The sequence below is a fragment of the Drosophila simulans genome, chromosome X, assembly GCF_016746395.2.
Source record: "Drosophila simulans strain w501 chromosome X, Prin_Dsim_3.1, whole genome shotgun sequence".
NCBI lineage: Eukaryota > Metazoa > Arthropoda > Insecta > Diptera > Drosophilidae > Drosophila > Drosophila simulans.
In genome coordinates, this window is record NC_052525.2 from 1,849,485 (window position 1) to 1,863,538 (window position 14,054).

At 50.4% G+C, this 14,054-nt stretch overlaps 6 protein-coding genes across 11 annotated transcripts; 3 read left to right on the forward strand and 3 right to left on the reverse strand.

Annotated features, from left to right (window-relative positions):
* Window positions 1–23: 23 nt before the first annotated feature.
* Window positions 24–7,006, reverse strand: LOC27206578 (apoptosis-inducing factor 3). 5 transcript variants are annotated; one of them, XM_016180890.3, is made up of 3 exons: window positions 6,988–7,006; window positions 4,952–5,172; window positions 24–2,030 (listed from the first exon to the last, which is right to left on the reverse strand). In XM_016180890.3, exons 1-3 carry the CDS (start codon window positions 6,993–6,995, stop codon window positions 316–318), a joined length of 1,944 nt encoding a protein of 647 aa, XP_016037765.1. In that variant the 5' UTR covers window positions 6,996–7,006; the 3' UTR covers window positions 24–315. The 5 variants fall into 5 exon arrangements, with proteins under 5 accessions (XP_016037765.1, XP_016037767.1, XP_016037769.1 ...); XM_016180892.3 differs by lacking the exon at window positions 6,988–7,006 and adding an exon at window positions 5,449–5,584; XM_016180894.3 differs by lacking the exon at window positions 6,988–7,006 and adding an exon at window positions 5,427–5,567.
* Window positions 2,168–3,309, forward strand: LOC27206584. The gene has a single exon (XM_016181001.3). The coding sequence runs from the start codon at window positions 2,214–2,216 to the stop codon at window positions 3,006–3,008; it is 795 nt and encodes a 264-aa protein (XP_016037770.1). The 5' UTR covers window positions 2,168–2,213; the 3' UTR covers window positions 3,009–3,309.
* Window positions 7,007–7,091: 85 nt separating the features above from the next.
* On the forward strand, window positions 7,092–8,498 carry LOC6724912 (RNA 3'-terminal phosphate cyclase). The gene has a single exon (XM_016173310.3). The coding sequence runs from the start codon at window positions 7,311–7,313 to the stop codon at window positions 8,394–8,396; it is 1,086 nt and encodes a 361-aa protein (XP_016037771.1). The 5' UTR covers window positions 7,092–7,310; the 3' UTR covers window positions 8,397–8,498.
* LOC6724913 (tRNA (guanine-N(7)-)-methyltransferase) lies at window positions 8,392–9,513 on the reverse strand. The gene is made up of 4 exons (XM_002105915.4): window positions 9,264–9,513; window positions 8,802–9,213; window positions 8,638–8,739; window positions 8,392–8,571 (listed from the first exon to the last, which is right to left on the reverse strand). Exons 1-4 carry the CDS (start codon window positions 9,497–9,499, stop codon window positions 8,467–8,469), a joined length of 855 nt encoding a protein of 284 aa, XP_002105951.2. The 5' UTR covers window positions 9,500–9,513; the 3' UTR covers window positions 8,392–8,466.
* Window positions 9,514–10,484: 971 nt separating this feature from the next.
* Window positions 10,485–11,997, forward strand: LOC6724914 (DNA damage-regulated autophagy modulator protein 1). Of its 2 annotated transcripts, none has more exons than XM_039296766.2 (4): window positions 10,485–10,698; window positions 10,769–10,890; window positions 11,003–11,394; window positions 11,459–11,997. In XM_039296766.2, exons 1-4 carry the CDS (start codon window positions 10,634–10,636, stop codon window positions 11,558–11,560), a joined length of 681 nt encoding a protein of 226 aa, XP_039152700.1. In that variant the 5' UTR covers window positions 10,485–10,633; the 3' UTR covers window positions 11,561–11,997. The 2 variants fall into 2 exon arrangements, with proteins under 2 accessions (XP_039152700.1, XP_002105952.1); XM_002105916.4 differs by having other exon boundaries at window positions 10,490–10,698; window positions 11,003–11,390.
* Window positions 11,886–13,958, reverse strand: LOC6724915 (cyclin-L1). The gene is made up of 3 exons (XM_002105917.4): window positions 13,249–13,958; window positions 12,372–13,184; window positions 11,886–12,314 (listed from the first exon to the last, which is right to left on the reverse strand). Exons 1-3 carry the CDS (start codon window positions 13,827–13,829, stop codon window positions 12,029–12,031), a joined length of 1,680 nt encoding a protein of 559 aa, XP_002105953.1. The 5' UTR covers window positions 13,830–13,958; the 3' UTR covers window positions 11,886–12,028.
* Between the last annotated feature and the right edge of the window lie 96 nt (window positions 13,959–14,054).

Consider the following 14,054-nt stretch of genomic DNA (forward strand, 5'->3'; position numbering starts at 1 on the left):
TCGGAGAAAATGCAAAACTATGGTTTCAAATACGAAACGTTAAAATTCTTTATTTAGCAAAAGTAAACCAATATGACTCAAAAAAATACATTGTGTGGCAAGGGAATGGAACGCCTACATCTTTAATCTCTTGGGCCAAAAGTGGCAACCGCGGCGGGAACTCAAGGAAGTCCCCACAACTACAATTATAAATATACACACATAAAGTTACACGTTTATAGAGTTTTGCATACGAGTACCCATGTAATAAATACTCAACGATTGCATGAAAATATAACAACAAATCTCAGCGGTAATACACATTAAGTTGATTATTTAGCGAACTTGGGGCAACGGCTGGCCGAGCTTCTTTGTCCACTCCTCACGGGTGGCGGGGTCTTCGATCTGGCCACGACCGAGGCACTTACCCTGCGAGATGAGCTCGGCAAACTGGGCCACAATCGGATCCCGGCCGCACGAAGCCACCGCTGTCACCGTATCCGCCTCGTTGATGAAGTAGGCCACAAACTTAAAGTCCTCCATGCTGCCGTCAATGATCACATCCTTGTAAGATCCATGGCCGGCATACCGGATTCCCTTGCCGAAAATGAGGGTGAAAAAGAAGGGCACGGCCTCCAGCTTCTTTACCCCGCCGCACATGTTGATAGCCGCCACTCGTCCGTGATATTGAGCCAGCTGATAATGCCCGATGTTCACGCGATCGTGGGCCAGCCCGTGGATGTGGGCGTTGGCTATATCACCGCCCACATACACATCGGGTACATTGGACTCCAGGAAATCAGTGACGTCCACGGATCCGTTACGATTTACCTTCACGCCCGACTTGGCCAGAAATTGGGTGTTGAGCTTGGAGCCAGTGCCCAAGATCAGCAGATCGCAAGGCAGACGCGTGTCATCTACCAGCACCACCTCTGATACCTTGCCGTCTTCGTTGCCAACGATCTCGGCGATGCCGCTCTCCATGCGCATGACCACCTTGTTGTCCTCGAACAGCTGCAGCACCCTCTGACCAATCTCCGCGCCGAATGCGGCCTTAAGTGGGACATTTTCACGACCCACAACCGTGACGCTTTGCACTTTGGAGACCAATCCAGCAGCTGCTTCCAAGGCGATAAAGCTGGATCCCAGGCAGACGACGCGGGACTCCGGGGTGATCGATGCCAATATCGCCTTTGTATCCGCCAACTCTCGGACAGTGCGGACGTTCTCCAAGTTAACACCGGGAATAGGGGGCCGGAAGGCAGAGCAGCCTGTGGCCAGGTAGATTTTATCGTACTTCACCACGTAGCCATTGCTGCAGTGCAGCTCCTTCTGAGCGGTATCCAACTTCTCGGCGGCGACTCCTTGCCACAGTTCAATATCGTACTCTTTGTAGAACTCCTCGTCGCGGAAGCGCAGCTGCTCGATCTCAAGGTTCATAGCCTTGGAGATCTTAACGCGATCATAGGGCAGATAGTCTTCGCGGCACACAAAGATAAGGCGCCCAGTAAAGCCCTCCTGTCGAATGGTTTCCACGGCCACAGCGCCAGAAGGACCACCGCCAACCACGATGAACACTCGCTGATCGTCGGGCTTGCGGCGGACCATATTCTTGAGTCGCTTGTTGTTCGCCAGATCCGATCGCTTTGCACGGAGCATCACCTGTCCCTCGTTACCCACTTCCACGCGATAGCAGGGCAGGGAATCGAGACCAGGGAAGTCCTCAATGTCTCCGTTTTCCAGGTTAAAGCAAGCGCCGTGCCAAGGACAGCGGACACGACCCAAGCCCAAAGCTCCAGTCTGGAGCGGAGCTCCGTAATGGGTGCACTTGGCACCCACTGCTAGCAGACGATCGTTCTGCTTCACAAGCAGAACGCGGGTGTCCTCATCGAAGTCCACCTGCTTCATCTCGTTCTCCTTCAGATCCGTAACCTTGCAGTCCACGGGGACCGCACTGGTGTACTCCGAATCCGGCGTAGACTCTTCCGTCGACATGGTTGTACTGGGACTCTGGTTGCTGCACTTGGACTGGTATGAACCTACGGCACCACCTTGCGAAGCCATCATGTAAAGAGACAAGCAAAGAGAAACGGAGATAACAATACAGATAAGAAGAGTGTGTAGGTGAATGGACACATCAAAATTTTCCAGTTTTTCTCCAAGGGTCCAAGGGAAATTCTGGCACCGCTTGCTGCTCAGGTAGAAACAACAAAAAACGAATATCAGTCGAGAAAATGCTTCGCTCGCGTTTAGAAGTCATTGTGGGTTTGCTTATGATCCTGGGATCAAATATGGTCCGTTCGAATCTTGGGAATCCTCAGGAACTGCAGCTAAGTGCGCTGCGCACCCACAAACAGCTATTGCAGGCGGAGATCGCACGTCTTTTTTTGGAGCAACCACTTCGAGCGGAAACTCAACTTCTGCTGGACGATCTACAGCTAAGAGATCATCAAATAGGCGTTCAGATAGGAAAGCTCGAGGAAATATCGAAGGGCGAGACCACGCAGAGGCTGGCCATCAATCTAACGGCTGACTTTGAACACCTGCAGCATAAACTAGATGATTTAAAACGTCAACTTGAGCTGCTCGACGGACGCTTTGCCTCCCAAGGGAAGCAACTAGAAGGACACTCATCGGAAGGCGCAACGCCGGCTGGCCCCGGATTAGGTTCCTTTTTGTGGGGACCTTTGCTGACCATGCCGGAGTTTCCACAGGGCAGTGTGGCCAGTGACCAGCAACATAACCACCACCAGCAGGATCATTCCCCGGATCCGCAGCAGGAATCCAGTCCCTCCATCATCAAAAGAGTGCTGGACATGCTTAGGCCATCCATAGGAGTAGCAGGTCTGCGAAGTCGTTGGACTGAATCCGCAAAATCACCTGCCACGGGCTTGGCAACACCTAAGCCCGCTCATCCACTTAGTGCTGAGGAGCTCCTACCGCAGCTGCAGGAGCAGCGCAGGTTTCTGGACGATGCTATTACGCGACTGGAGCTCTTGGCCGTCAAGAAGGGCTCGAACAAAAACTAAAATATATGGAATATCTAAGGAAATTAAACACTTAAATACATCTATCCAGAAGTTACGCTATCTGATTAAACAGACGATCAATATTTATTTACTTAAACTGCCAGAGATCATCATTCGTTGAGTCACTGTCATAAATTCAGAAAAATGATAGTATACCAAATAAGTCAAGTTTGATTTGTGATCATTTATAGTAGTTTCCGAAAACAATTGGGCTAAAATTAAATTGATAACAGTTTATTTCGAACAGTCACCTTAATGAAAAGTCTAAAGCAATAAATACTATCTATCTTTTAAACCATGATATGTAATTGTAAAATTGTGTGTGTCAGGGCACTTATTTTGAACAACACCGAGGATAGGGGATAGTTACCATCGATGATTACCTGACCACAACAAAGCGGATCCTAGCGACAAGTCCGAATCGATTGACTCATCCGACCTACTGCAATGTCACGTCAACTCAGCATACCTAAGAACCTCAAGTTGCTACGTCATCAAGAAAAGCCAGGCGGTGAGGGAAACATCCATAAAGCGTAACCGTAACACCTGTAAACGTGTGTTCTAGTCGATTCCGTTCTGATATGGCGATAATGTCTACACGCCCCTATCTCAAGTGACTGGCTTTATGATGTATGGTAATATGGTATCGCTGATATGCCCATGATAGAGCTGCGATGATACGGCTTTTTGCGGACGGAGGCGTGCTGCTCGGAAATCAAACATTCCCTTCGAAGCACCAAACATGAAGAACAGCAAGTCATGAATTACCCAGCGAAACATATGTAGGGACAACTTTTCCGTCGAGTCGGTAAACTTCGACCCCGCACTGTACATTTGCCAACCTCTTTCAGTTCTCTCATCTAATTAGCAATGATTCGCCATGTTAATAACACAGCTGCGTTTCCCACACACACTCGGACTCGTACACACGAGAGCAAACCAAACCGGTTGGCCTTGTCCAACTCAAGTGAGTCAAAAGCCAGGCCAAATAATAATAATAATAACAATTGCACGAGAACAAGTTTCACCGAAATATATAACTCACTAAATCGGGTATCACAGTAAAGGACGGGGTGGCCGCAGCTAAGAGAACGTTTTGTCTGATTTTAAGAGCTTGCCAACGCTTAATCGCCGGCAGTTGGCGAACGAATGAACTGGAGACCGCCGCTGGAGCAGCCAATTTAAGCGAACTGGGGCCTCTGTGGAGAGCCCAAGAGAACGAATGCATGACATGGCAATAGGCAATAGGCAGGCACACGGCACAGTCGAAATTCCGATGGCGGTGACTAACAGCAGTTATACAGTGGCCATCGCCTAGCAGAGACACGCTAAGATACCCTGTAAGACTCAGAAAGGGAATTTCAGAGGGTCGCAACCATACACAGGAGCTCTTGTAACTCCTTTCAAGATGGTAAAGAAATATTGGATATCCACAGGGGAACTGTAGTTTTGGGGGAATTAGTAACCGGGATTAAGTATTCCCGCATCGATAGCTACTGTGGCAATGACGCAGCAGCAGGGCAAGCAAGTTGTGCCCTCCCGCCTTCCCTATCTCTTTGCCAATCTCTTGGATTTGTGCCGCTGAGACAATCATCTAGGCACCTCCGCCCGCCCCGAAAACACCCATCTAATGCGGGTCATTCCCACTCTCCTAATCATTTGGCCTCGTTCAGTTGGTAAAAGGAACACGGCACTGTTGGCAATCGGATCATCTGCGACATTACCACGCACTTTTCGAATCGTAGTCGGAAAACGAGGGGATTGGTTTAAGTACTATCGGAACTTTTACAAAAGAACTGGACTGGGGCAAGATGATCTTATTTTATTGGGAAGAAACCCTTTGCGGGATTAGAAGTGGCGCAGTCAAATTGGAAATGCGACCTTGCCTTGTTGTTCGGCAATTGACCTTTCGAAAACTATTCATCTGTAAGTCGTGCATTTACCTGTCGACTTCTCCTTTTTGGGCGTGCTGCCCGTGGTCTTGTACTCCTTGCAGTTGACGGAACCCATCGTGTTTAGCAGGCGGTTGTGGATGTGGCTGGCAAAGGACGGGGCGATAAGTATCCTCCAGGGTTGCCTGGACTGGAGCTTGCGTATCCTCAGAAGGCCTTCGAAGGCTCGTTGCGTTTTGGCCAAGCTCAGAGCTGTTCGAGGGGACTGCCACCTGAAAGTTGAGTGTGCAGTTTAGGAGCTTTGTTTTCCACTTAATAACAATCAATCACTGTGCCAAAGCTCGTTATCAGTTAGTTAGTTCCCGTGTTAATCATTTCTATTTAATTATTCCTCCACAGGCTGAGTCATCAGCCGCAGATGGATGTGCCGAGCTCGCAAACGTGTCTGAGATGCTGTTTTTGCTGCACACACAACACACGTCGTTGTTTATTTGCGAGTTGCTTTTAGTCGCCAATCATCACTCACCACTCTCTACAACAACACTAACCAAAAGAAAAACAAAACAACTGGAATATCGCGTGGAAGGGAGGAAGAGAGCCTGGGAGCGTGCAACAGGTCGGGGGACCGCGTCTGTGCCGAGATAAGCGAAGTGGAGTCGAGTGGACCAGGAACGCTGCGAGAGAGCCGGGAGAGCAAGAGCCAATCCAATGCGAGGCACGTCTGGCGCGCGTGAACTGCGGACCGCGTATGGCGCGCAACTTCGTCGCTGGATTCGACTGGAACTGGAAGCTTCGTGCCTCCCCAACACACACGCACTTCTGGGCTCTGTGTGTGTCCGTGGACACAGGAACGGTCAAGATACTAGAGCCAGCCCTACTGTGCAATCGCAACACTCTAAACATTGTTTAATACACCTCTCATGTTTACTTTAGTTTAAGTACGACTTGGATCACCTCAGAGATAATGCGATTAAAGATGAAACAAGCGCCAAGACCACCTAGGCGAAACAAGCAAATTTCTTGGCAGGACAACTAAGTCTGAGGTACCCAATGCAGAGCGCTGGAAACTATAAAGCTGACCACAGTTGTCAGCCTTTCCGACCATTCGTGTGTTCCACTAACGAAAACGTCGCGACCTTGCCGTCACCGCACTTCACTTCGAAGCAATCTCCTCCACCCTGTGGCCAGCACCAAGAAGTCGTAGCGGGTAACACATAGCTGGCCTTCTTCGCGATTCGGACCAATGCACTTGGCGACCAACATATGTACCTGTTGGCTGAGCTGAGCTGAGCCCATCGTGCCACAGTCAGTGCCGGCAGAATTGCATCACCGCCAGCGGAACTAGAACAAGAACTAGAAATACCACCGTTTTGATTGCGGTTGCCATGACTCTTCGAGTGGAATAACCAGCACGATAAGTAAGCCAAATTTTCCGTCACTGCCTTCATAAGTAATTGGGAAATGGCTGTTCCTTAGACCTGTTGATACGGATAGTACCGAACAAATTGTTGATATCTCGCTATCGCGAGGTAAACATTGTATCTTTGGACACTTTGTATTCTGGTCTTTGGTTAAGGGGTTCAAAAATAATGCACTTAAGAGCGACACATTAAATATCATTCTATACGCATGGAAACCATGTCAGGTGTATTATGGTCCTAAGCCCATTCCGTCAATGTTTGCTTGACCAAATGTTGACAGTCAGTCCAGTTATGAGGATAGCCTTATTTTTACCAGACACACGAATGGGGCTCTCAAAATACAGTTTAGCCTTAAAAATTCGAAGAGCACTTTCCAACGGAAAGTTGTTTCAATTAAATGTATGTTATTAATTTTTTGTTTCCTATTTGCAGCCTCATTTGGACACGGACAGGCAGAAAGGCCAGTCAAGCATTCCAGTGGAGGAGGAGGACCAAGCTAGCGATTGCCCAATTGCCAAGTGATTCGTCTTCGATGCCTCGGGCCAGTTAAACCACTGCTAAGCTGGACTAGAACAAGATAATTGCCTTCGCGATAGCACGTTGCAGATAAGTTAATCGCCTGAAGGCGGCACGTACTAGCATGCGCCGGCGGCACTGCACACTTACACAGCCATCTCTAGTTAACTTTTAACTATTGCGCTGGTAATGTAAAGTTTGCTTGTTTACGTCTGGCCAGTGCTGCCGGACCAGTTCGAATGGTGAGCGCCTTGAGTGTTTCCACAGTGGCAGGTGTTTGTTTCCAAGCAAACGCGAGCGACGGGCACACTGCCCGGATCGCAGTGTGCCGTCTCAGTCGAGTAAAATGAAGCTGTTATTCTTAGCCCCTGTCATTGAGATACTTGATTGCTCCGATTGTGATGCCACACACTTGGCTGACAACCTGAAAGGAAAGCAGACTGAAAATCCCTGAGTATAAATAAATTGGGAAAATGGACGCCAAACAATTTGTGGAGATCGACGGCTCCTATTTGGAGGGCGGCGGACAGGCGCTGCGCAACGCCCTCAGCCTCAGCTGCATTTTGGGCAAACCGGTGCGCGTGGTGAAGATCCGGGCCAACCGCCCGAATCCTGGGCTCTCGCGCCAGCACCTGCACGGGCTGAACCTACTGCGGGACATCACCAATGCGGACGTGGTGGGAAACTACTTGCTTTCCTCCACAGTGGAGTTCACGCCGGGCACCATTGTGGACAACACTTATCGCGTGGAAACGCACACGGCGGCCAGCATTACTCTGATCTATCAGATGGCTCTGCCAGTGCTTCTCTTTGCTGGACGCTCGTCGCGCCTGATCGTGTGCGGAGGCACGAACGTTGACTTTGCTCCCCCGGTGGAGTACATGCAGGACGTGCTGCTGCCCAACCTAAGACACTTCGGGGCTAGCTTCGACCTGAAGGTGCAGCGGTACGGCTTCTATCCACGCGGCCAAGGCAGATGCCAGTTGGACGTGGAACCCGTTGCCAAGCTGAATCCCGGAAAATTAGTGGCTTTCGGCAACATCAAATCGGTCAGCGGAGTGGCCTACTGCGCCGGCCGCTTGCCAGTAAATATTGCGATTGACATGCAACAGTCGGCGCAACGCGAGATACATCGTATGTGGCCGTCCCAGAAGTGCAACATCGAGCCGATTAAGCATTCGCGCCAGAAGGCATACTACGATGGAGCCGGGATCTTGATGACAGTCAACACGACCGCCGACGTTGTCCTAGGTGCTTCCGCATTGGGCAAAAAGAGGATCGATGGACACCTTCTCGGCTTAGAGGTGTCGTGCCAACTGGGCGGGTATATCCGCGAGAAAGTCTGCGTTGACAATTACATGCAGGACCAGCTCATCATCTACATGTCCCTGGCCGTCGGCCGCTCAACTATGCGCACAGGCAAGCTGACCAATCACACGCGCACCGCCATCAACGTAGCCGAGCAAATGACAGGCGTCAAGTTCGACGTGGCGACGGAGCCCGACGGCCAGATGCTAGTCAGCTGCCAGGGCTTGGGACATCTGAACAAGTTGATTTAACAATCGATAGATCTCTTTACTCTAAGGCAACCTTAAATTAATGTCTACATATATAGAGAATATACGTGTCCTAAAGGCGCCGGAAAATGGCCAGAAAATGGTCGCCCTTGTTTCGAACCACCTTAGCGCCTTCCTCGCTGCTTTGGTACAGCTTCGGGGTGATGGGATCAGCATTCTGTGGGTTTAAGCGTATTGATTAATGTGTGACTTGGCTTCGTGATCGTGGTTTTGAACTACGTACGGCCTCCTCTTCGGTAAGACGCTCGTAAAGCGGATGTTCCTCCATATGTGTCACTATCCACTTGTGCAGGTCCTCTACGTCCGTCATGGTGTACACCAGACCCTGCGTAAGCAGACTAAGTTGTATCTGCATTTCTAGCACTTAGAGGGAATTGTGGGACTTACCCCCTTCCTGAGGACATAGGCATATTCGGAGAGCAGAGCCTGGTTGATGATACGCCACTTGTGCTTGGCGCGCTTGAAATGCGGGTCCGGGTAGAGGAAGAACATCTTCTCCAGCTGGCCCTTGCTGAAGTAGTTGGGCAGATACTTCATGGCGTTGGTGCGTAGGCAGGCGATGTTCTGGTATGCACCCGTATCCGCACTTCGTCGACGCAGTGCCGCAATCCGGTCCACCACGTAGTCGGACACCTTGACGCGGATTTCCATGCCGATGGACAGCTTTTCGGGAAACATCTCGCCCAGGGTGACGAGAAAGCCGCCGTAGCCGCAGCCTACGTCCGCAAAACTTACCTGCTGGCCCTGCTGTATGCTCGGGTACATGGAGCGCCAGTCAACATCTTCCGGGCGAGCAGGACTATGGGACGGAGCCTTTAGTGTGTGGAGTCCATTTCGTGGTCTACTCACTAGTCGAAGCTGTGGTCCGCAATGGGATTCGAGTGCGCACGCTGGCGGTAGTAGCGCTTTTGCGGCAACCCCGTCACCGCCGACGTGGGGTTCAGCACATCCGGCTCCTGGTTCTGGCTCTGATCCTGAGCCTGTCCACCGGTGGCCACCATTACTGGAAATTTGCAGAGGCGAGTGATATCAGGCACCAACGAGGAGAAGCAGCAGCACGTTGCGAACGCTTTTGAAAACAGCATTAATATACTAAAATATACCAAGGCATACGTTTCTGTTGTGTTAGGGGCATTCAAACGGTATTTTCGTTTAAAATCGGATTGAAAAAAAAACTTTAAAAACACTTATATTTTGATAAGTAAATATTCATATCTTGGCTAAAAAACGTCACACAATCAGGAAAAGTAATGTTTCGCATTCAATATTTGGACCATTATTGTGGCCAAAAACTTTTGGCGCTGCGATATTAATAAAATGCAACTTTTTCCCGGATTTTGACATCAGGGGATCAGAAATCATAGCAGGTGCCAGCTGGTTTCCGCCAGAACATGAAAATAGCTGATTTGTTTTCAAAACGCCGCTTCCAGTAATTGTTCGACCAATGGGAAATAGCTATGTGGAAGGCAACCGTAAATTAACTTAAAGAAAGAATGTGACAAAATCCATGAAACCATATGGTCCTTGGTCACATCCTGAAAATTATGTTCGACTGGTGTCTGAACAAAGAGAAAGTCGCTATATTTTGCCAAGTTTTGAAAGTTTCAAGTTTCAGCCTGTATTGTTTTTGGTTTCCGACACCAGGCAAACATAAATTATAGCAGTTGTCAGCTGGCAGCACAGATTAAAACCAAAACATATGATTTATTTCATGATGTCTGCGGTCCATGCTTTTCCAGTGGTTATTCAACCAATAGAAAATCATCAAGAGGGGAAGTTAACCGTTAAGTTGCAACGAAGTGTAAACATAATACAGTCAAGCACAAAATAACTGTAAATTTCATAGTACTTCATTCCATTGAACATGTGAGGGGATGTCACGTACCCATCTCTAAATAAAGCTTTGAGAAGTAATCAGCTGATCAATGTACACCCTATTCTTGTTTCTGTTCGCCTAGGCTCGTAGATTCAAAGGTCACCCCAAAGAAGGTAAAATTAAATTAAGGCGCGCTTGATCCGGGGCAAGGAATCGCCCAATGGTATAAAAATACTAAACTTCTGCTAAGCGGCAGCTATAATTCAGCCGATTGAGCAGCACTGCCACAGACCCAAACATTTCGCTCCCTTGTTCGTTTTATTGCAGCGCAATTAAATAAGATACGTTTGTTGTGGCCAGTGCTGCAACCCACCACCACCCGGATCCACCATTCCCTGGCGCAATGTCACAGGTTTACTTGCTGCCGGTGGCCACGTTCCTGATCTTCCAGGTCACCTTCCTCGGCACGTAAGTACGCAGGGGGTGCTTCCCCGATTACCGGGCTTTCTGACCCGACCGACGTTTCATTGGTCTCCAGGTACATCTTCGCCGTGCTGGAGGGGCATGTGGTGCCCACGGTTCCCTACATCAGCGATGCAGCCACCTACTCGCCGGAAAGCTGTGTGTTCGGGCAGCTTATCAACATAGGCAGCGTTCTGCGTGAGTCCCTCTTCCAGCATCCCGTCTCGTCTCCAGAGACGATGAGTCATCTGTTGATTAGGCGCTCTTGCAGCGGTGTGATTATACTTTCTAAGTTTCTCGTGCTTTGCAGTTGGAATCACTATCTACGTGCGCTACCGTCAGGTGCTGCAGCTGTATGAACACCACCCGGACTTGGACGGGTCGGTGCTGCGCCAGAACCGACTGGCCCTGTGGTTCGGACTGGTGTCCTGCCTGGGCATCAGCATCGTGGGCAACTTTCAGGAGACGAACGTGCGGATTGTCCACTTTATTGGAGCCTTCTGCTGCTTCGGCTGCGGCACCTTGTACTTTTGGATGCAGGCGCTCATCTCGTATTTGATCTTCCCCATGTCGGGTACCCGCATTAACGCCCACTTGCGGCTGGGCATGTCCGTTGTCTGCACGATCCTGTTTATCCTGCTGGCGGTCACCGGCGTGATGTCGCACATCCTCTTCAAAGGACAGAATCCGCGGAAGTGGTGGGTCAGCACACTGGCTTTTCTATAAGGGAGATACTTACGTTTGACCTCTCGACTCGTCACTTTAGGTATCCCTCGGACGGCGGCTGGTACCTCCACGTGGTCAGCTCTATTTCAGAGTGGATCATCGCCACCATCTTCAGCTTCTTTATCCTCTCCTTCACGAATGAGTTTCGCGACGTGTCGCTGTCGCATCCCCAGATTGCCCTGATGTCCTATTCGACCACCATCTAGAGCTTACCTTCATAGATTAGGGGTAAAGATCAGCGTCTGGAGTAGCCAGCGGTTCCTTCACCTTCAACATTTTAAGTACAATCTAAGGTGGCAAGAGCACGGGTCTCGAGGACGATGTGCTGAGCGGTTGATGTGCATTCGCACTGCGGCCTCTCGCCTGCCTTTCCTCTCTTTCCGGTGCTCTTTCTCTGTCGGATTGCTGTGATATGTGCAAAGTGTTTCCCAAAGACTGGGATCGGGTAGTTCGAAGTGACAGTATGCTTTTTGATTGAAGAGTTACATTTATTGTTTACCCGCGTTCGTTTTTTCAATACACATTAGAGTTATTAAATCGGTAGAAATAATCTGTAAAATAAAAAGCAATTAAATATAAGGGAGTGTTTGTCTCGCTTGTCTGTCAATCACTAGCGCTTGCGATCCCTGGAGCGATCGCTATCCCGATGCTTGTGGCCGCCTCGGCTGCCGTGGTTCCCGCTGCCTCCTCCACCGCCACCACCTCCTCCTCCGCTCCTTCCGTCTCCACCACCGCCGCTGTTCCGATGCGACGAGGAGGAGGAGTAGCGACTGTGCTTACCGGAATTGGAGACGGAGTTGCGATACTTGTCGCCATCACCTAGGTTATTGCTGCTGCCTGCGTTCCCAGACCGATCTTTCTTGGAATAGTATTCCGAGCGTTCTCGCGAGGATTTCCTGAAAGGGTTAAGTGCTAATAAGTCTACCCAGTTCCTAAAGCGTTAGAGTACATACGACTTTCTGTGCTTGCTGTGCGGCGAATTAGAGCGCGTGGGCGACCTCGAGTAGTGACGTGACTTTTTCTTATGCTTCGGCGGCGACCGGGAGCGCGAGCGGGAAGATCGACTGCGGTGGGACTTCTTGGGGCGCTCGCGACTCGGCGACCTGGACCTGGGTGATCGGGATCGAGGTGTCCGCGAATGAGTGCGCGTCCTGGATCGCGAACGTGACCTCGAATCCTTCTCCGGCGACTTTTCCGATGGCAAGGGCAGTGGGATAGCACGCTGGATGAAGCCACCCCACGCATTGTGCGAGCCATTGTTTCGATCCACGGTGATTACAGCAGGCGGTGTGTTTGCCTCCTTCGTTTTGTTGCGCGCATCAATGTACCGCTTTTTCAGCTCGTCCACGGCGGCCTCCAGTTTCTCCACCACCGGCTTGGAACGCATGTACAGCTCCATCACACGGTAGCAGATATCCGTAATGTCCGCCATGGGCACCCGGAATATGCCGAACCACGGCGGGCTGTTGGGCAGAGGTATGTTAAGCTTGCGGGCACTCAAGTAGATGCAGGCGCATGCAATCGCCTCTGGTGTGTAGCGCATAAAGACGTCCGTCCTCAGCGAGTCATTCATGAAGTTCCAGGAGAGCTGCATCAGCTTTTCGTGCTTCTCGTACTGAAGCACCTGCAGATACATCACGATCAGCTTGTGCGGATGCTTCACGTGTACGCAGAAGCCCAGTTCCTTGAGGACGCGTCGCTCGGCTTTGATCACCTGCATCTTGAGGTTCGTGTAGTAAGGATCCAGCACCATGGGCGAGATTTCCCTGTGGAACAATAATAAGTGATTATTGGGCGTTAGATGCTTGAATTGTCAGGGGAAGCTCTTACTTTTGCGCCCGAACTTGCTTGATGTGATGGAACACATTGATCACGTCTCGAATGCGGCGCGGCGCCTCTTCGATCTTGGAGGCCAGGCACACGCAGCTCATGGCCACAGTCTCCATGTTGTGCCGCACAAAGCTCTTCGAGTAGAAGAAGCGCTGGAACAGCACCTGGCCGGTGGCCATGGCAACCTGCGGCAAGCGCAGCAAAATGCCCGCTGTCTGAATAAGCTCGCAGCCTAGTATGCGCAGGTCCTTCTCCGTCTCGTGGTCCAGTCCATCCTGGCTGGATGGCGTCACATCGATCTTGCCCTCCGGAATGAGGCTGTTCTCCAGCGTCAGCACGATGCGATTAAAGAGCCGCGGATAGATGGGCTTGTTGGCGTCCGCCTGAGCCGCTGCCACGCCCCCTGCATCGCCGCCAGCTGCATCCGCTCCCGGGGCTGCTACACTGCTGCTGTTGTTCGAAATGTTGACGCTATTCGAATGGAACGAAGTCACCGTGGTCAGGACATTGGTGATCGTCTCCACCGTCAGCGCTGTCATCGTCGTGTGGACCACAGCTGAGCCGGCCCCACGGGTGGCCATTCGTGTGCGGTTAAGCCAGAAAAGCGTATATTTTAGTATTGTTTTTTTTAATTTGCTTTTTTTGTAAATTTACACGATAACAGGCGTGCTTTTATACGAAATCGTAATCGTCGGCCCTGCCACCAAGTTGATTTCGATAATTTCCTAAATTATACCACAAGAGGTTAGAAAACGCATATGGTGTGTGTCTAATTAAAGGTTGATGTATCGACTACACCAGCGTTG

Coding starts and splice junctions, on each gene's coding strand:
- LOC6724912 (XM_016173310.3), top strand. CDS start 7,311: ATGGACGCCAAACAATTTGTGGAGATCGACGGCTCCTATTTGGAGGGC.
- LOC6724915 (XM_002105917.4), bottom strand. CDS start 13,829: ATGGCCACCCGTGGGGCCGGCTCAGCTGTGGTCCACACGACGATGACA. Junction 13,185..13,248: donor AAGCAAGTTCGGGCGCAAAA/GTAAGAGCTTCC, acceptor ATTGTTCCACAG/GGAAATCTCGCCCATGGTGC. Junction 12,315..12,371: donor CACAGCAAGCACAGAAAGTC/GTATGTACTCTA, acceptor TAACCCTTTCAG/GAAATCCTCGCGAGAACGCT.
- LOC6724913 (XM_002105915.4), bottom strand. CDS start 9,499: ATGCTGTTTTCAAAAGCGTTCGCAACGTGCTGCTGCTTCTCCTCGTTG. Junction 9,214..9,263: donor GCGGACCACAGCTTCGACTA/GTGAGTAGACCA, acceptor TCCGTCCCATAG/TCCTGCTCGCCCGGAAGATG. Junction 8,740..8,801: donor CCTATGTCCTCAGGAAGGGG/GTAAGTCCCACA, acceptor CTGCTTACGCAG/GGTCTGGTGTACACCATGAC.
- LOC27206578 (XM_016180890.3), bottom strand. Junction 2,031..4,951: donor CAAAAAGGAGAAGTCGACAG/GTAAATGCACGA, acceptor TGGCTTCGCAAG/GTGGTGCCGTAGGTTCATAC.
- LOC27206584 (XM_016181001.3), top strand. CDS start 2,214: ATGCTTCGCTCGCGTTTAGAAGTCATTGTGGGTTTGCTTATGATCCTG.
- LOC6724914 (XM_002105916.4), top strand. CDS start 10,634: ATGTCACAGGTTTACTTGCTGCCGGTGGCCACGTTCCTGATCTTCCAG. Junction 10,699..10,768: donor CAGGTCACCTTCCTCGGCAC/GTAAGTACGCAG, acceptor ATTGGTCTCCAG/GTACATCTTCGCCGTGCTGG. Junction 10,891..11,002: donor CAACATAGGCAGCGTTCTGC/GTGAGTCCCTCT, acceptor CGTGCTTTGCAG/TTGGAATCACTATCTACGTG.